Genomic DNA, 21478 nt, shown 5'->3' on the forward strand with positions numbered 1-21478 from the left:
GATGGACATATAGACCAAAGAAATAGAATTGAGAGTTCAGAAAGCAACCCTTACATTTATGGTGAACTGATTTTTGATGAAGTGGCAAGGACTACTGAACTGGGAAAGAAGTCTCTTTAGCAAATATTGCTGGGAAAACTAGATCTCTGTTATCAAAAAATAAGGACACCTACCTTAACCCATACACAAAAACCAACTCAAAATGGATCAAATACCTAAATGTAAGATCCCAAACTACCAAACTCCTAGAAGAAAACCTAAGGAAGTTTTCTCAGGTTCTTGTGTTAGGCAATGGTTTCTTACAATTTACACCCAAAGCACAAGCAACAAGAGAAAATATAGATAAATATGACCTCATCAAAATTACAAACTTTTGCACCTCAAGGGAGTTTGTCATGAAATTAAAATGACAACCTTTACAATGGGAGAAAATATTTGGAAACCACATGTTCCAGTTTGCTAAAGCTGCCAAAATGCAAAATACCAGAAATGGAATGGCTTTTACTGGGGTGGGGGGGTGTAGTAGTACACAAATTAAAGTTTCTATTGTCATGAAAATGTCCAAATTAAGACATCAAGAGGTAGAGACCTTCTCTGAGGAAAAGGCTGGTGACATCTGGAACACCTTTGTCAGCTGGGAAGGCACATCATTGGCATTTGCTGGTCCTTTGCTCCCATGTTGCATTATTTTCATCTTCTGATTCTAGTTGTTTTCTACTTAAGCATCTGTTGGTTCCCACTTAGTTTCTCCAGGGCAAAATCTGGGCTTCATTTCTTAGGATCTCCAGACATCTGGGTCTGTGTCAGCTCTGAGCTGTCTTCCAAATGTCTCTGCCTTTTATCCACTCATATAGGATGCCAGTAAACTAATTAAGTCCAAACTTGAATGGGTAGGGTCACATCTCCATGGAAATAATCTAATCAAAAGATCCCACCCACAATAGGTCTGCTTTCACAAGAGTAGATTAAAATAATATAGTCTTTTTATGGGGTACATAACAGATAAACCATATATCCAATAAAGGTTTAGATTCAGAACATAAAAAGATATCCTTCAACTCAACAACAAAAAGGCCATGAAACCAAGTAAAAATTGGACAAAATACTTGAATAGACATCTCTCCAAGGAAGATTTACAAATGGCTAGAAAGCACATGAAAAGACGTTCAACATCATTAGCCATCAGGAGAAGTGCAAATCAAAACCACAATGAAATACACTTTCAAACCCATTAGAATGTCTGCTTTTTTAAAAAATGGAAAATAAGTGCTGGAGAGGATACAGAGAAATAGGAACACTCATTCATTGCTGGTGGCTAGGTAAAATGGTGCAGCCACCATGGAGGAAAGTTTGGGGTTCCCTTTGAAAGCTAAGTTTAGAATTAGTGCCCAGATATAAGCATATATCAAAGTAACTGAAATCAGGGACTTGAGCATATATTTGTACATTGATGTTCAAATCAGCATTATTTACAATTGTCATAATATGGAAACAACCCAAGTGTCCTTCAACTAATGGATGGATAAATAAATGTGTGATATGTACTATGGAATGTTATTCAGCCATAAAAAGAAATGAAGTCCTGATATATGCAACCACATGGATGAACCTTGAAGATATCATGTTGAGTTAAATAAGCCAGACACAAAAGAACACGTATGATCTCAGTGATTTGAAATTATTAGAATAAGCAAAATCACAGAAACAGAATCTAGAATATAGGTTACCAGGGTACAGCGTGGGGATAGGAAATGGGAATTTTAAGGCTTAAACTGTACAGGGTTCATATTTGGAATGATGGAAATGTTTTGGTAATGGATGGTCATGATGGTAGCACAATATTGTGAACATAATTAATATCACTGAAATATATATCTGAATGTGATTTAAAGGGAAAAAGTTAGATTTTATATATGGTAACAATAATAATTTTAAAAATGCATGCAACTACACTATATAAACAGTGAACCCTAAGTTAAACCATGGACTACAGTCAATGGTACAATTATAAAAATGTGCTATAATTAATATAAAAAATTGTTTCACAGCAATGCAAGATGCTGGTTGTGGGTTGGTGTATGGGAACCCTGAATTTTGTGCATGATTGTTCTGAAAACTGGCAACTTCTTTAATAAATAAAAGTCAATGTGTGTGTGTTTATATATATATATATATATATATATATATATATATATATATATATGTATGTATATGAAATAATTTGGCTTAGGTGTTCCCAAATTATACACAATCATTTATGAAGTAGTTTTCAACTATTAATTTGATATCTATCTTTTTATATTAACTAATGGGTTCTGTGCCTTCAAGGGGGTGAGTGATTGTAAAGTAATAAACTTATTAATAAATTGGATCCATTTGGAAAAAAAGATAAAATTAGCTCCATTCTTTACAGCAGACACTAGATTAAAGATCCAGAGATCTAAATGAAAAATATGTAGCCATACAAGTAGGGAAAGATAATATGAGCAAATTTTTCCCTACTCTCCTTAAAGAAAAAGGGTTTCTAAGTATGATTCACGTGAATTTAGTAAAATCACAGAGATTATACTGAAAGCCACTGACTGTACACATTTGATGGATATTATAGTATGGGAATATATATCAATAAAACTGCCTTAATTGTATATGCCGTGAAATAGTGTAATATTGAACTATATTTTAAAAATTGCATGATAAGAACATAAACAGTTAAAAAGAAAACTGACAAACTTAAGAAAATATTTTCACTATATATCACCAAAAAAAGGATTGAAGTTGCTAATATATTTTTCAAACCCTTAATGATTGCTTGGAAAATAACCAAATCCCAATATAAAATGGATAAAAAAAGAGAACCATAAATTACAGACAGAAAAGATATACAATGGATCTTAGACATGTGGAAAAATTTTCAACCTTATTCATAATCACATAAGTTCAAATTAAAACTGCACCAAGATATCAATATTCACATATCAGGTTGACAAAAATTAAAAAAGCTATGACAATATATTCCATTAGCAAGACAATATGGGAGATAGGTACACTCACAAATTGTTGGTGGTAATGCAAGTGTGAGACAATTTTATCAACTAAATAAATAATAATAGTAATGGATTTTAATCCATAGAATAAAATAAAAATAGGTGAATAAATGCTGAATTTACCAAAAAAAAAAAAAAGAAATAAAGGAAATCTCTGTTACAAATGAATTTCAACTAATAAATGTAGCAAGAAAAATTGAAATAGAACCATATGGCAAACACCATAGTCAAAATTGATTCAGTTAAGAATCATTGATTCTAAAAGTAGCAGGATGGTTATTTACTCTCAAAATAACTCCGCACAAAGCACATATTAATTTAAAGAGAAAATCTTAACAAAGTGTTCTCAAAGATACCATCTTAACCGAATGAAAAATGTTCACCTGGAAAGAGTAAAATTGACACTATATGCTTCCTGATAGGATTCACAGAGAACACCTCATATCTGAGGTACTGTTCCAGTTTGCTAACGCTGCCCTTTTGCAAAACACCAGAAATGAATTGGCCTTTATAAAGGGTGTTTATTTGGTTCTACAGTTACAGTCTTCAGGCAATAAAGTGTCCAAGGTAAGGCATCAACAAAGGGTATGTTCACTAAAGGAACATCCATTATCTTGGAAAGCAAGTGGCTGGCATCTTTTGATACTGGACTGTGTTCCAGCTTCTCTCTCAGCTCCTGCAAATTCTTCAAAATGTTGCTCTTTTGGCATGTTGCCCTCTCTTAACTTCTCCAGAGCAAAAGTCTGCTTTCAGTGGCCATCTTCAAAATGTCTCTCTAGTTCAGCTCCTCTATCAGCTCTTGTACATTCTTCAAATGGTCCCTCTTGGCTATAGCAAGCTCACTTCTTCTGTATGAGCTTATATAGTGCTCCAGTAAACCAATCAAGACCCATGCCAAATGGGCAGGGCCACACCTCCATGGAAACTATCCAGAGTTATCACCAACATTGGGTGGTTTGCATCTCCATGGAAACACTCAACCAGAGAATTGCAATCTAATGAACACCAATATGTCTATGCATACAAGATTGCATCAAAGATCATGGCATTTTGGGGGACATAAAACATTCAAACTGGTGCAGTTACTATGGCCAAAAGAGTGTATCATGAATTTAATTATGAGGAAACAACAGAAAATAGCAAATTGGAGGATATTCTTCAAAAAAACTAGATCCTACTCTCCAAAAACATCAATGACATGAAAAAATAATTATTCCAGATTAAAGGAGAATAAGGTGACATAACAAAATGAAATTTATAATTTTTGATTGGGTCCTGTTTCCCCAGTTGGGAACTGATGAAAATTGAACAGACATAGATAATAGCATTACATCATAATGAAATGTTAATTTCCAGATTTTGATCATGCTGTAGTTTTAAAAAGGTGTTAACTTTTGCTAAATCTGGATGTATGGGAGTTCTTTATAAATTTGTTCATTTTTGCAGGCTGAAAATATTTCCAAAAAAAAAAGTAAATAAAAATTTTAAACCCTAGCAAATTAAATTGATCCAGCGTGAAAAGTATATCCTGAAGAAGAAAGCCAACTTCTTTGGGACAACAGTGGGAATGTGTTTCATGGTTGTGGGACTCTGTCTAAACCATGATTGATTCCAAAAAGTAACATTCATAGCTGAACAAAGAATTATATGGACCAATCATATTTTCAGAAATATTCAGTACAAGTGCTAATGTGGGAAAGAGAAGAATTGCATTGAAGTTTGAACTATTCATCTCTTTGACTGCGGATAATTAAAGGCTAATTGGACTTTTTTTTATTAAATTCAGTTTTATTGAAATACATTCACACACCATACAATCATCCATGATATAGAATCCACTGTCCACAGTATGATAACATAGTTATGCGTTCATCACCACAATGTAACTCTGAATATTTTCCTTACATCAGAAAGAACCAGAACAAGAATAAAAAATAAAAGTGAAAAAAGAACACTCAAATCATCCCCCCATCCCACCCCATTTGTCCTTTAGTTTTTATCCCCATTCCTCCACTCATCCATACACTAGATAAAGGGGGTGTGATCCACAAAGTCTTCACAATCACACTGTCACCCCTTGTAATCTACATTATTATATAATTGTCTTCAGGAGTCCAGACTGCTGGGTTGGAGTTTGGTAGTTTAAGGTATTTCCTTCTAGCTATTCCAATACATTAAAGCCTAAGAGGTGTTATCTATATAGTGCATAAGAATGTCCACCAGAATGACCTCTCGACCCCATTTGGAATCTCTCAGCCACTGAATCTATTTCATCTCATTTTGCATCCCCCTTTTGGTCAAGAAGATACTCTCAGTCCCACGAAGCCAGGTCCACATTCACCCCCGGGAGTCATACTCTGCGTTACCAGGGAGATTTACACCCCTGGCAGTTGGGTTCCACGTAGGGGGGAGGGCAGCGAGTCCACCTGTCAAGATGGCTCAGTTAGAGAGAGAGAGGGCCACATCTGAGCAACAAAGAGGTACTCAGGGGGAGATTCTTAGGCACCATTACATACAACTTTAGACTTTCCTTTGTGGTAATGAGCTTCATAAGGGCAAGTCCCTTGCTCGAGGGCTCAGCACATCAAACCGCCAGTCCCAATGTTTGTGACAACATCAACATCAGTCCAGGTGAGGATGTCCAACACATCTGCACCTTCCCCCAGATCCTCAGGGCTGGGGAGGGGGGGGGCTGTAAATATGTTTTTCATTATCTGCCCAAATTACTCTAGGATGTGTCACTGTTTCACTACAGTGTATACTAACCTACCGTATCTCACTTCCTATTCAAAGTTCCATGCAATTGTGGTGTTTGAACAAATCGACTGTAGAATTGTACTGTTTAGAAAATTTAGTTCCTGTACCAAATAGATATCTATTCCCTTGGTCTCATATGAAAGTTGAAGTTTTAAAACAGTCAGTTTCAACCTTTATCCTTTGGCCTGGCTTGCCCTGGTCTTAACCAGACCTGCTTCATTCATATCACTAATTGAAGTCTGGGCTCTTTTTCATCTTTTTTTTTTTTTTTTTTTTTTTGACAGTGGCTGTATGCACTAATACTGACATTCATATCTGCCGAGCTCTAGCTCTGAGTTTCAGGTGTCTCAGAGATATGCAATCAGGTTATACACTAGGGGATCAGCATCTCAAAGTTTAGAGATAGGCCTTACAATTCAGGGATAGAGTTAACTGCTGTAAGAGCTTACAATCTAGGGACTATTACAATTATTGTGTCCATGTTAGGCTATGTTCTAAGATTCAATTCTGAGTTTACACATTGTAGTTAGTCCATATTGGTGAGGCATCATCCCTCTCACCATGTTTTCTCCAACACTTTTACTCCTATATATATATATTTTCCTACAATTTCATAGAGTTATATTCACATACCATACATTTATCCACAGTGTACAATCAGTTGTTCATGGTATCATCATAAACTTGTACATTTATCACCACAATCAGCACTTGAACATACTGATTACTACAAGAAAAATTGTTTTTTTTAGCAATAAGAAAAAAATGATAAAAAGAAAAATAACATGTCATACTATACAATATACTACTAAGGAGAGCAAATAACACCACTACCAAGAATCCCATATTACTCCCCTATATCCCCCTCTCATATACATTTAGCATTGGCATATTGCCTTTGTTACATTTAAAACACATCCCTAAGGCATAACAACACATCTTCCAAAACACAGTCCAAACCCTGCCAAAGACCTCCTAAGGATAGATGGACGACGAAAAGGCTATCCTTATCCAAACAAGTAATTAAAAATAAACCAACACAGGAAATACAAAACTATATAAAATAAAAAGGAAAACCAGAGAATCACTAGATAATAAATGGCATTTCACAACTTCTCAAAAGAAAAATTTTGCCAAGGAGAAGGGAGAAATTCAGTTAACCCTGTTCAAAACAATTATATCTACCAAACAAGAATTTAAGCCAGGGATATAAGAGTTCAGGGAAGATATGATAAGACAACAGAAGGAATTGAAAAGTAATGATATAAATAAATAATATATGCCCATACAAGCACATAAAATAGGTCCTCCACTTATTGACCTTCTGAATAAAAAAAAAGATAAAAATGACTATCAGATAAGAAATGTTTTCCACACTAAATTCCTTCTATGACATTGGAGAAAATTTTGAACAATCATTGACCACAGATTTACACTTTTATTAAAAATGCAGTTAGTCTGATTATTATTCCAAAATTGTAAATGGAAGTCCATGTTCTACTCACCATCACCTTGGATAAACTTGTTGAAGTATTCATCAAAATTTCTTTGCTTCTCCAACTTACTTTCTTTCACTAAATAATAAAAAGATGTAAGAATATCTCTTGGATTCCTTATGACATAAATGACCTAAAGGAGAAGGACAGTTTATGAAAGCTCAGCATAGATACTTATCTTTGTCTGCCCCTCTCAGTATTTCACATTTCTTTTACTTGGACATCACCTACTTGTCTATTTAAACACAAAGCCTGAGTTAGAAAAGACGAATCTTCACTCTCAATCCAATACTCTTTCAAGGCAAGCTCTCTTTCCTTAACATGATTCCATTTACCATTAGGTAACAGATGCTAAATTAAACTTAACCTTGGGCAAGATTAATTAATTGGTAGTGGCTCCCACTAGATTAAGAAGAATTCATACCTGCCATCTTGGTTCACAAGACAAAGTATTGTGATCAGTTAATTATGGCTGCCTAGATTTGGGAGTGGGGAATGATTATATATTTGCCATGCATTTAGAACACTTCCTTGGATTCACCATTTTAAAAAATGATAGAACATGATGTGAGAATTCTTCAGAGGGAGGAACATCAACTCACTTTGGCATTGGAGGTAAAATAGGACTTGGGGAAAAGATGTATGGGGAGATGTGAAGACACGAGGCGTGGTCCCTCCTGGTCACTTAGGGCTTTCATTGCAGCATCAATTTCTATCCATGGGGACCTGACAAAGTTAGGGACAGACTGTACCCAAGTGGGGTCCCCATTGGAGTTGATCAAACTGACAATATCAATCATCCATTGTGTTCCTGTTTGTGGGAAGAAGGTGAAGTCATGTTATTTATATATTACATTATATATAATAGATTTGATTATATATACATTAAAATACACACTTTCTGTATTCCAGACACCCAAATCTGTCATTATTCATAATCATCAGCTATTATGTCCTGAAAATCATACTAGAAATAATGATGGAAGAGGCAATATTGTATTATCATTTCAGTTCTGATTTATTGGATTTTTAGTGATATTGAAGAACTGCCATTATAAAAGTTCATAAATGTCCTCACATTTTAAAATTCTTTGTGGGGCTTTTAACCCCCTTTTCTTATGTAGTCAAAGAAAAATTTATAAATTAAAGGCAAATAATATTGTTTTTATTAATTTATATAATAATCACAGAAAATCTTTATTAACATTCCAGAATTTGGAAAATTATTAACTTTCTTCTTGTCCTAGTATTTTTTTATTGTTTTGGCTTCTAGTATATTCATTTGCCTGTAAATTATTTTGATTTAAAGAGTGAAGAGAAGGAAAAACATACCCAAAAGGATACTATTGGGACAATTGAAAAAAATTGGAATATAGCTTCTATGCTTTAGATCAATGTTAAAATTATTGAATATGATAAAAGAAATTAATGAGGTTACATAAGTGAATATCCTTGCTCTTTGGCAGTGTACATGGAAGTATTAAGTGTTCAAGGAACATGATGCATGCAACCTACATTAAAATGTTTATAAAATAAATATGATAGATAAATTGATAAAAAATATAACAAATGTGTCAAAATGCTTTTATTTTATAAAAATGGTTTTACTTGTGGGAGAACAAATAATTGTCAACCATGCAAAATGTTGAAAAAGGGATGATACTAGGGAAAAATATAATCAAATCAAACTGGTGTCTATGGTTAACAGTAACATTGAATATGCTTCCATTAAATGTAACAAATGCAATATAAAAAAGCTGAATATATGAGAGGGGGATATAAGGAATGATATGAGATTCTTGGTAGTGGTGGTGCTGTCTGACCTTATCATATTATATAGTATGGTATATTTTATCATATTTTTTATTATTCATAAGTTTTTTTCATAGTAATGAATATGTTCAAGTGCTGGTTGTGGTGATGGATGCACAACTGTATGATGATACTGTGGACAATTGATCATACACTGTGGATGATTGTATGGTATGTGACTATATCGCCATAAAATTGTAGGAAAAAGTATAAATATGGATAAAACTGCTGAAGAAAACATGGAGCAAGAGATGTACCTATTTACCATTGGTGGGGATGTAGAATGGTGTAGTCTATGTAGAGGATAGTGGGGTGGTTCCACAAGAAGCTAAGTATGTGGGTGCCATTAGGTCCTGCAACCTCACTATGGGGTGTATACTTGGAATATCTGAGAACAGGGACATGAATGAACATTTGCTCACTGGTGTTTATAGAGGCAGTATTTGTGATATGCAATGGAGGTGGCCTAAAGGTGCATTGACAGAGGAACAGAATGGTGAACTGTGGTGTATGCATACAAGAGAATATTGAGCAGCTGCAAGAAAGAATGAAGCTGTGAGACACACAACAAGTTGAATGGACCTTGATGACAGCATTTTGAATGAAGTACACCAGAAACAATGGCAAATATTATAATGCCTCACCAATATGGACTAACTACAATGTATAAACTCATAATTGAATCTTAGAGCACAGCTTATCAGGGGAATTCTTTTTATAATGGACCTTAGATTGTAAGCTCTTACAGCAGTCACATCTATTCTGGAATTGTAATGGCTATTCCTATTTCTGAGATTCTGAGTTCTTTGTGTATAACCTTGTTGGAATCTGGAAATTTGGGTATCTATATGACACCTGAAACTCAGAGCTAGAGCTTGGCAGCTATGAATGTCAGTATTAGAACATACAGCAACTGTTAAAAAAAAACTGAAAAAGAGTCCAGACTTCAATTGCAGATATGAATGAAGCAGATCTGGTTAGGACTAAGGCAAAACTGGCCAAAGAGTAAAGGACAATACTGATTGTGTTTTAATACTTCAACTTCTGTGTAAGACCAAGGGAAAAGATGTTTATTTGGTATAGGGTATATATCTTCTACAGCACAATAAATAAATAATTTAACTTCTATGGTCAGTTTATTCAAACATCACAATTACATAGAACTTTGAATAGGAAGTGAAATCTGGTATGTTTGTGCAGGTTGGTGTGAAATAGTGATCCAGCCCAAAGTAATTTGGGTAGAGAATAAAAATATATTTTCTGGCCCCCCTGAGGAGCTGCGGAAAAATGCATAAATGTTGGCCATCCCCACCTGGGTTATTGTTGATGTTCTTGCAATCACTGAGGAAAACACTTTTTTATGCCAGGCACTCAATCTAGGGGCATGCCCTCTTGAGGCTAGTTACTGCAGAGGAGAGGCTGTCTACTAACTGTGTCTCTTTGCTGCTCAGATGTGACCCTCTCTCTCTAGCTAAGCCAATTCAGCAGGATCTGACTCCAGGGATGCCCACTTAGCAGAGCTTCTTCATTCAATGTTGTAGCACAAGGGGTTAGGAAGGCAATTGAAAGATTGTTTGGGTGGTTGTCTGGAACATGGATGAAAATGTGGCTGAGCTTACCTGAGGTTTAAATGCCAGAACTGCCCTAGTATAATATGAAGGGGGAATCCAAATGCTTAGAGATATTGGAATGGGTTAGCATGGATTTATCATGAAAGACCTGCTCACACACCCCAGGAATGTCCAGAAGACATATCTTTTACCAAGACTGTGAAAAATAAATATGTTACACTAGTTCCATTATACCTGGAGAGCCCTGCAGTTGCCCTTCTTTGTAGGTCAGATATTACTGTAGGAACTGCTGTCACTGAGCTGGAATCCTTAAACAGAATGGGGATAATCATATCCCAAGTTGGCAGAAGCCACATGGCAGCACTTAATTGCCAAAGGCAAGGTGGGCATGGCTACCATAATGGACAACAAGATCAAAGCAGCAATCAAAATAATCTGACTCACAGACTTATGACATTGGCTAGTAGATCATGGAGTATCCAGAAGTAAAATAGATGGACAGTCTACTAAATCCTTATTTGATCTTTGTAAGCAGAAGGATTCTAGGTCAAGTGAACAAATGTCTAACCTGAATTACAAAACAACGTCATGGCCCCTTAATCAATTCCTAGACTTGAGAAAGTTTACAGACCCAGAGCCCCTTGAATGAGGGGAAGAAATGATACCCTTGGGGAAGGACCCTGTTACACTGCCAAAAATTTATACTGCTAATCTTCCTCCCAGCCTTCCCCAATGGGACCTATGGCCTTTTACCAGGTAACTGTGCATTGGGGAAAAGGAAATGATCAGATATTTGGGGAATTATTAGACACTGGCCCAGAAGTGACATTAATTCCAGGAGAATCAAAATGTTACTCTGGTCCAGCAATCAGAGTTTGGGCTTCTGGAGGTCAGGTGATTGAGGGAGTTTTAGCTCAGGTCCATCTCACAGTGGGCCCAGCATATCCTTGGATCCATTCTGTTGTTTCCCCAGTTCCAGAATGTATAATTGTAATAGACATACTCAGCAACTTGCAGAGTTACCACATTGGTTCATTGGCTTGTTGAGTGAGGGCTATTATGATAGAAAAGACCAAGTAGAAGCCATTAGAACTGCCCCTGCCTAGCAAAATAGTAAATCAGAAGCAATAATGGACTCCTGGAAGGATTTCAGAGATTAATTCCACTCCTAAGGACTTGAAGGCCACAGGGGTGATGATTCCCATCACAACCCTATTCAGCTCTCCTATTTGGCATTTGTAGAAAACAGACATGGCTTGGAGGATAGCAGTGAATTATAATAAGCTTAACAAGGTGGTGACACCAATTGCAACTGCTTTTCCAGATGTGGTATCATTGCTTGAGCAAATCAACCCCTCCCTTGTTTCCTGGTATGCAGCTATTCATCTGGCAAATTCTTTTCTCTTAATACCTCTTAGTAAGAACCACAAGAAAGAATTTACATTCAGCTGGCAAGGCTGGTAGTATACATTCACTGTGCTACCTCAGGGCTATATCAATTCTCCAGCCTCACAAATATAGACTATAATGTGTGAACTCTGAGAATTGAATCTTAGAGGACAGGTTATCAGGGGAAGGCTTACTGTAAAGGTCCCTATATTGTAAGCTCTTATGGCAGTAACATCAATTCCTGACTTGTAATGGTTATCTGAAAATCCTGAGATGCTGAGCTCTTTGTGTATAAACCTGGCTGCTTTCTGGAAATTTGGGTATCTGTATGATACCTGAGACTCAGAATTAGAGTTCAGCAGCTATGAATGTTAGTATTTCCTCATAGAGGAAGTGTTTAAAAAAGCTTAAAAAGATCTCAGACTTCAACTAGACATGTGAGTGAAACATATCTGGTTAGGACTAAGGCAAATCAGGACAAAGGGGGAAGGATGATATTGCCTGTGTTATAAAACTTTAACTTCTACATAAGACCAATGTAAGAGATGTTTATTTGGTGCAGGATCAATATTTCCTGTAGCACACTAAGTAATTTAATTTGTATGGTCAGTGTATTCAAACAGCATAACTACATGGAGCTTTGAATTGGAATTGAGATCCGTAAGTTTGTACAGGTTAATGTGAAATCCTGATACATAACAAAGTAATTTGGGAGTCTGAGGAACTGGGGGAAAATACAGAAATATTAAACTTCCCATCTGATTTATTACTGATGTTCTTGCAGGCACTGAGGACTGCCAGATTCATGGGCTGAACTCTCATCTTGGGGCTTGCCTTTATGAAACTTGTTACTGCAAAGGAGATGCTAAGACTACCTATAATTGTGCCTAAGTGTCTCCCCCAGAGAACCTGTTTTGTTGATCAGATATGGCCTCTCTCTCTCTCAGGTAAACCTAATGTCTCTGCAGGTAAACCCAATGTCCTACCACCTACATGAGACATGACTCCCAAGGCTTTATATATCCCTGGCAATGTGGGACATGACTCCTACGGGTCAGCCTGGGTCCAGCATCATGGGATTGAGAAAACCTTCTTAAAAAAATGGGGAAGCAAATGAAACAAAATAAAGTTTCACTGACTGAGAGTCTTCAAATGGAGTCAGGGGGTCACTCTGGAAGGTTTTCTTATGCATTGTATACATATCCCATTTTAGTCTTTAGTGTATTGGAATCACTAGAAGGAAATACCTGAAACTATCAAATGAAAACCAGTGGCCTTGATTCTTGAAGAAGATTGTATAGCTATGTAGCCTATATTGTGTGACTTTTTGATTGTGAAAGCCTTGTGACTCACACTCCCTTCATCCAGTGTATGGACAGATGAGTAGAAAAATGGGGAAAATTTTAATTAAAAATAGGGTGGGAAGGGGAATGGAATATTTTGGGTCTTCTTTTATGCTTGTACTTTTATTCTCATTTTAATCTTTTTTTAGAGCAATGAACATGTTAAGAAATTGATTTTGGTAATGAATTCACAATTATACAATGGTGCTGTAAACACTCTACACCGTGGATGATTTTAGGGCATGTGAATATATATCAATAAAACTGAATTTTAAACAAAGGAAATGAGAAGTGATTTAAAATATCTCATTATAAAAGCTCATCTAAACAAAAAGAACAGTAGTTTAAGAGGAAAGAGGGAAAATATAAAGTATAAGACTTGCAAAAGGCAATTATGAATATATCAGAAGTCTTGACTTAGTAATTACCTTACATATAAATGGATTAAATTCTCTTATCAAGACACAGAGTTTGACAAAATGGATATAAGTATGCCCTAACTATATGTTGCTTACAATGGACTCATATCAAAAGATACAGTTTGAAAGTTAAACAATGAAAAATATATTCCATACAAATAGTAATCAAAAAATAGCTCTGTTACTTCTTTTCTTCTACTTAGTTTAGGTTTGGTTTGCTGTTCATTTTCCAGCTTCTTCAGTTGCTCCATTAGTTCTTTGATTTTAGCTATTTCTTTCTCCTTAATGTATGCATTTAGTGCTATAAATTTCCCCTTTAGTTCCACTTTTGCTATGTCCCATAGGTATTGATATACTGTGTTTTCATTTTCATTCATCTCTATATATTTAGCAATTTCTCTTGCTATTTCTTCTATAACCCACTGCTTGTTTAGAAGTGTGTTTTTAGCCTCTAGGTATTTGTGAATTTTCTAAATCTCTGATGGTTATTGACTTCTAATTGTATTCCATTGTGGTCAAAGAATGTGCTATAAATAATTTCAAATTTTGAATTTATTGAGGATTATTTTATGTCCCAGTATATGATCTATTCTGGAAAAAGTTTTATGAGCACTAGAGAAGAATTAGTATCCTGGTGATTTGGGATGTAAAGTTCTGTATATGTCTGTTAAATCCAATTCACTTATTAGACTTTTTAGGTTTGCATTTTCCTTATTGGTCATCTGTCTGGTTGATCTATATATAGGAGAGAATGATGTGTTGAAGTCTCCTACAGTTATTGTTGAAACACCAATTGCTTCCTTTACTTTTTCCAGTGTTTGTCTCATGTATTTTGTGACAGCTTGGTTGGGTGTATAACATTTCTTCTTATTTCTTCTTGTTGAATTGCCCTTTTAATTGTATGTAGTGGCATTTTCCTCTCATAATATCCTTGCATTTAAAGTCTACTTTATCTGAGATTAAGATTGCTACTCCTGCTTTCTTTCAGCTGTAGCTTGCATGAAATATTTTTCCATCCTTTCACTTTCAATTTTTTGTGTCCCTGTGTCTAAGATGAGTCGCTTGTATGCAACACATTGATGGTTCATTTTTTTGATACATTTTGAAAGTCTATATTTTTAATTGGGGAGTTTAATCCATTTACATTCAATGCTATTGCTGTGAAGACTTTTCTTGAATCAGCCATTCTATCCTTTGGTTTATGTATGTCAGATATATTTCCCTGCTTTCTCTTAATGTCTTTTAAAATACCCAAATGGAATCTCTTTATTACTGAACCTTTCTCCATTTCTCTCTCTTTTCTTTGTTTCTCTGTTGGTACAGCTCCCTTTAGTATCTCAAGTAGGGAAGGTCTCCTGGTAGCAAATTCTCTCAGCATTCATTTGTCTGTGAAATATTTAAGCTCCTCAGTATGATAAAGAGCATATAGGAAAAACCCACAGCCAGCAGAGTACTCAATGGTGAGAGACTGAAAGCCTTCCCTATAAGATCAGGAATGAGATAAGGATGCCCACTGTCACTACTGTTAATCAACATTGTGCTAGAAGTGCTAGCCAAGGCAATATGGCAAGACAAAGAAATAAAAGGCATCCAAATTGGAAAGGAAGCAGTAAAACAGTCATCATTTGCAGATAATATGATCTTATATCTGGAAAACTCTGAGAAATTGATGATACAGTTACTAGAGCTAATAAACAAATTTACCAAAGTAGCAGGATACAAGATTAATGCACATAAGTCAGTAATGTTTCTATATGCTACAAATGGACAGAGTGAAGAGAGACTCAAGAAAAAGTTAACATTTTCAATAATGGCTAAAAAAAATCAAGAACATAGCAATAAACTTAACCAAAGATGTAAAAGACCAATAGAAATGAAACTATAACTCTACTAAAAGAAATAGAAGGAGACCTTAAAATATGGAAAAATATTCCATTTTCATGGATGGGAAGGCTAAATGTCATTAAGATGTCAATTCTACCCAAACTCACCTATAGATTCAATGCAATCCCAATCAAAATTCCAACAATATACTTTGCAGACTTGGAAAAGCTTGTTATAAAATTTATTGGAAAGGGACGCTGCCTTGAATTGCTAAAAACACTCTAAAAGAGAAAAACAAAGTGGGAGAACTCACACTCCCTGACTTTGAAGCTTATTATAAAGCCACAGTAGCATAAAAGCATGGTAGTGGTATAAAGATAGACATACTGGTCAATGGACTCAAATTGAGAATTCAGAGATAGATCCCCAGATCCACAGTTGACTGATCTTTGATAAGGCCCCCAAAGCCACTGAACTGGAACACAACAGTCTTTTCAAAAAATGGGGCTGTGAGAATTGGATATCCATATCTAAAAGAATGAAAGAGGAACCCTACCTCACACTCTACACAAAAATTAACTCAAAATGGATCAAAATCTCAATATAGAATACAGTACCATAAAACTCCTAGAAGATAATGAAGGAAATTATCTTCAATACCTTGCATTAGGTGGCCACTTCCTAGACCTTACACCCAAAGCACAAGCAACAAAAGAAAAAATAGATAAATGTGAATTCCTCAAGCTTACACGTTTTTGTACCTGAAAGGAATTTGTCAAAGAGGAGAAGAGGCAGTCAACTTAATGGGAAAAAGTTTCTGGAAACCACATGTCTGATAAAATACTGATATCTTTCATATGTAAAGATATCCTTCAACTCAATGACAATAATACAGACAGCCCAAATATAAAATGGGTGAAAGAATTAAAAAGACAGTTCTCTGAAGAGCAAATACAAGTGACCAAGAAACACATGGAAAAATTTTCAGCTTCACTAGCTATTAGAGAGGTGCAGATTAAGACCACAATGAGATACCATCTCACACCTATTAGAATGGCTGCCATTAAACAAACTGGAAACTACAATGCTGGAGAGGATGTGGAGAAGTTGGAACTCTTATTCATTGTTGGTGAGACTGTATAATGGTTCAGCCTCTCTGGAAGTCAGTCTGGCAGTTCCTTAAAAAATTAGATATACATATCACATTTTGATCCAGTGATTGCACTTTTGGTACATATCCAGAAGATCTGAAAGCACTGACATGAACAGATATCTTCATGCCAATATTCATAGCAGAATAACTCACAATTGCCAAGAGATGGAAACAACACAAATGTCCTTTAGCACATGAGTGGTTAAATAAAATGTGGTATACACACATGATGGAATACTATGTGGCAGTAAGAAGGAATGATGTCATGAAACATATGACAACATGGAGGAACCTTGAAGACATAATGCTGAGTGAAATAAGCCAGGCACAAAAAGAGGAATATTATATGCTACCACTAATGTGAACATTGAGAAATGTAAAATAAATAGTTTAAATGTAGAATGTAGGGGAACTAGCAATAGAGACCAATAAATGAAGGGGAAACAATAAACCAATAAGAACAGATAAGCTATGCTGGGTAAATTTTACATTCTGGGAATGTCCAGGAATGACTATTTGTTAATTTCTGATGGGTATGTTAGAAACAAGTTCACAGATATGTTGCTATATTAGGTTATTTTCCTGGGGTAGAGTAGGAACATGATGGAAGTAAAGTAGTTAGGTTAGTAGTCTTTTTCTTACTGCCTTGTTATTTTACAGTTTGTTTGAAATACTTGTTTATTTTGTGTTTTTAATGATTTTATATAGTTAATTAAAAATAGATTTAATATAAAAAAACAGTGAAAATATGCAGATCCCCCTTGAGGAGCTTGTGGAGAATGCAGGGCTGTTGGGCTTCTCCACCTTGATGTTTGCTGATGTGCTCTCAGATATAGGGGCTCACAGACTCTACCACAGGACTCACTTTTGCAAAACTATTGCTGCAAAGGAGAGGCTAGGACTGCCTATAATTGTGCCTAAGAGCCTACTCCTGAATCTCTCTTTGTTGCTCAGATGTGGCCCTCTCTTGATAAGCCAACTTGAGAGGTGAAATTACTCCCTTCCCCCTACATGGGATCTGACACCCAGGGGAGTGAATCTCCCTGGCAACATGGGGTATAACTCCTGAGGTGGAATCTGGACCCAGATTCATGGGATGGAAAGCACCTTCTTGACCAAAAGGGGGTTATGAAAGGAAATGAAATAAGCTTTAGTGGCAGAGAGTTTCCAAAAGGGGCTGATATGTCACTCTGGTGGGTACTCTTATGTACAATATATACAATCCTTTTTAGGTTCCAATGAATTGGAATAGCTAGCAGTAAATAACTGAAACCCAAACTACAACCCATAACCCATGAATCTTGAAGATTTTACAAAAATGTAGCTTATGAGGGGTGATTCAATAACAAGGACTTTGTGGGTCAGTGGCAGAGACAATCTGTGGCAAGACTGAACTGAAGCTTTAGACTCTTGCAACAGCCTTAAATTACCAGAAACACATTGGAGGTTTGATTATTAAAGATGCCCCCCTCCCTAACCATTCAGGGAGATAGCCATATGGACCACACTCCTCTTTGTCCAGTGTATGGACAGATGAGTAGAACAATGCAGGCCAAAAACAAAAAACAACAACAACAAAAAAAAAAAACAGTGTTCTTTTTTTAATTTTTCTTTCTCACTTTAATTTTTATCCTTATTATTTTTGTGTGTGTGGTAATGAAAATGTTCAAAAATTAATTTTGTGATAATGCACTACATAATGGTGTTGTGGACAATTGAATATATGCTTTGTATGACTGCATGGTATTTGAATATATCACAATAAAAATTAATTTAAAAAATAAAATGGCTCTGGTGGATATACTAAAACAAGATAAAATGGACTTTATGTCAAAATCTATTACAAGAGAGAACCTAAGATGGTGGCTAGGAGAGACAGGGCAAAAAAACACCTCCCTGAAAAATACTAGATAAAAAACAGAAAGTGACCCAGAACACCAGTTCCAGTGATGCACCAGCTGGACAAGGTCTGCTAAATCCACAGCGACCATGTACTTGGTGAAACTCAGAGTCTGCATTCTGAAATGAGTGAGTAAGCCTGATGAATGTCCAGCAGCCATGCTTTATTGGGGGGAAACCATGGGTTGGCATTTGACGGTGGACTAGCTCTTTTTTAAGAAAACACAGAAGTGGCTGCAGATATGGCAGTGAAAACTGTACAGTGAAGCATGGCAGGAACAGGCTGTGTAAATGCCTCAATATCTGGCATGGAAGATAGCCTTTTGCACACCCACTGCTAATTGTCTCAGAGTGAGGAAGGCAGAGGTTAGCCAAAGAGGGAAAATAAACATGTCCATTGCATCCATCTTCCTGGCAGGCTGGGAACACTCCTGCCTGTTGCTGGAGCCACAGCCCAGAGCTATGCAAAAACTCAGTGTGACAGGAAGTGTTTCCAGTAACATTCACACACACCACAATATTGGGTATGGACAATAGCCTTTTGTGCACCCACAGATATTTGTCCCATAGCTGGGACAGCAGAGCTCTGAAAAAAGGGGAAAATTAACATGTCCCATTCAGCCATGCTTACAGCAGGCTGGGAATGCCCCTACATGGCCTAGCAGCCAAGAACTTCCATTGGGGGAGAGTGCACACTTGTGAAATAGCACAGCCATCCCTCCGCAGATGCCGTAGAAGGGTACAGCTTGGAAGAGGGACACATTTGGAAATCCCAGGGACCAGATGTCAGTAACAAGGACTTGTGGGTCAGTGGCAGAGACAATCTATGGCAAGACTGAACTGAAGGTTTAGACTCTTGCAACAGCCTTAAATTACCAGGAACACATTGGGGGTTTGATTATTAAAGATGCCCCCCTCCCTAACCATTCAGAAACATGCCCAGCATTCAGGGCAGACAGCAACAACAACATACACAAAATTGGTGCACCAACTGGATCCCACAAGAATCAGACCCCACCACAAAGAAAAAGTTGAGAGTAAATGACTTGGGAACATGTGACCCATGGATGCCATATGCTGGTGAGCTGGAGAAAGTGTATGCCACCAAGCTGTAGATATGACAAACTAGAGATAAGTCTGTGAATAGTCCTACATATACTAAAAGAACACTATCAAGTAAAACAAATGCCAAGAGGCCAAAAACAACAGAAAAATTTAAAGCATACAAAACCCAGATGATATGGATAACCTAAACCCAAACACCCAAGTAAAAACATCAGAGGAGACACAGTATTTGGAGCAATTAATCAAGAACAAAAGACAAACAATGAGATCATGGCAGAGGATACAAAGATATGATGAAGAACATGGCACAGGATATAAAGGACATGAAGAAGATCCTAGAAGAGCATAAAGAAGAAATTGCAAGAGTAAAAAAAAAGAGATGATATTATGGAAATTAAAGAAACTGTTGACTAAAAAAAAAGATTCTGGATACTCTTTGTACAAGAATAGAAGAAGCAGCACAACAAATCAGTGACCTTGAGGACCACAGAATGGAAAAAGAAAGAACAAAAGAAAGAATGGGCAAAAAATAAGAAAAATCAAAATGGACCTCAGGGATGTGATAGATAAAATAAAACATCCAAATTTAAGACTCGTTGGTGTCCCAGAAGAGGAAGAGAAGGATAAATGTCTAGAAACAGTATTCAAATAAATTGTTGGGGAAAACTTCCCAAACCTTCTACACAATAAATATACACAAAGCATAAATACCCAGTGATGTACAAAATGAATAAATCCAAATAAACCACTCCAATATATATTCTGATCAGACTGACAAATACTGAAGGAGAAAGTTCTGAAAGCATCAAGAGAAAAGCAATTCACCACATAAAAAGGAAACAACATAAGACTAAGTAGTGACTACTCAGTGGCCACTATGGAGGTGAGAAGGCAGTGGCATGACATATTTAAAACCCTGAGAGAAAAATTTCCAACCAAGCATCCTTTATCCTGCAAAGCTCTCCTTTAATTTTAAGGGAGAGACTAAATTTTTCACTGACAAACAAATGCTGAGAGATTTTGCTAATAAAAACCTGCCCTACTTAAGACACTAAAGTGAGCCCTACCAAAAGAGAAAAAGAAAGGAGAGAGAGAGATATAGAGAAAAGTTCAGTACTAAAGAGATTCAATTTTAGTTCATAAAAGGACAATAAGAAAGTGAGGGGAAAATATATCTGACAAACATAAAACAAAGTATAAGATGGCTGATTCAAAAATGCCTTCACAGTAATAATGTTGATTGTAAATCAATTAAACTCCCCAATTAAAAGATATAGATTGGCACAATGGATCAAAAAATATGAACCATCAATATGGTGCATGCAAGAGACTCATTGTAGACACAGGGACACAAAGAAATTGAAAGTGAAATGATGGAAAAAATATTTCATGCAAGCTACATCCCAAAGAAAGCAGGAGTAACAATATTAATCCCAGATAAAATAGAGTAAATTCAAGGATGTTATGAGAGACAAAGAAGGTCACTACATACTAATAAAAGGGTCAATTTAACAAGAAGAAATAACAATCATAAATGTTTATTCACCCAGTCATGGTGCCAAAAAATAGATGAGACAAACACTGGTCAAACTAAAGGAAGCAATTGATGTTTCCACAATAATTTTGGGAGAATTCAACACATCACTCTCTCCTATAGGTAGATCAACGAGACAGAGGATGAATAAGGAAATTGAAAGCCTAAAAAA

General features: G+C 36.1%; 1 protein-coding gene across 1 annotated transcript in view; it reads right to left on the reverse strand.

The window, feature by feature from the left end:
* Window positions 1-21478, reverse strand: part of LOC119524778 (bile salt sulfotransferase-like) — an 88531-nt gene that overhangs the window by 40668 nt on the left and 26385 nt on the right. The window contains exons 2-3 of the mRNA XM_037823430.1: window positions 7900-8108; window positions 7307-7430 (exon numbers count right to left, since the gene is read on the reverse strand). Of these exons, the coding sequence (XP_037679358.1) occupies window positions 7307-7430; window positions 7900-8108 (333 nt within the window). The remainder of the gene's footprint in view (window positions 1-7306; window positions 7431-7899; window positions 8109-21478) is intronic.

The sequence above is a fragment of the Choloepus didactylus genome (assembly GCF_015220235.1).
Source record: "Choloepus didactylus isolate mChoDid1 chromosome 13 unlocalized genomic scaffold, mChoDid1.pri SUPER_13_unloc1, whole genome shotgun sequence".
Taxonomy (NCBI): domain Eukaryota; kingdom Metazoa; phylum Chordata; class Mammalia; order Pilosa; family Megalonychidae; genus Choloepus; species Choloepus didactylus.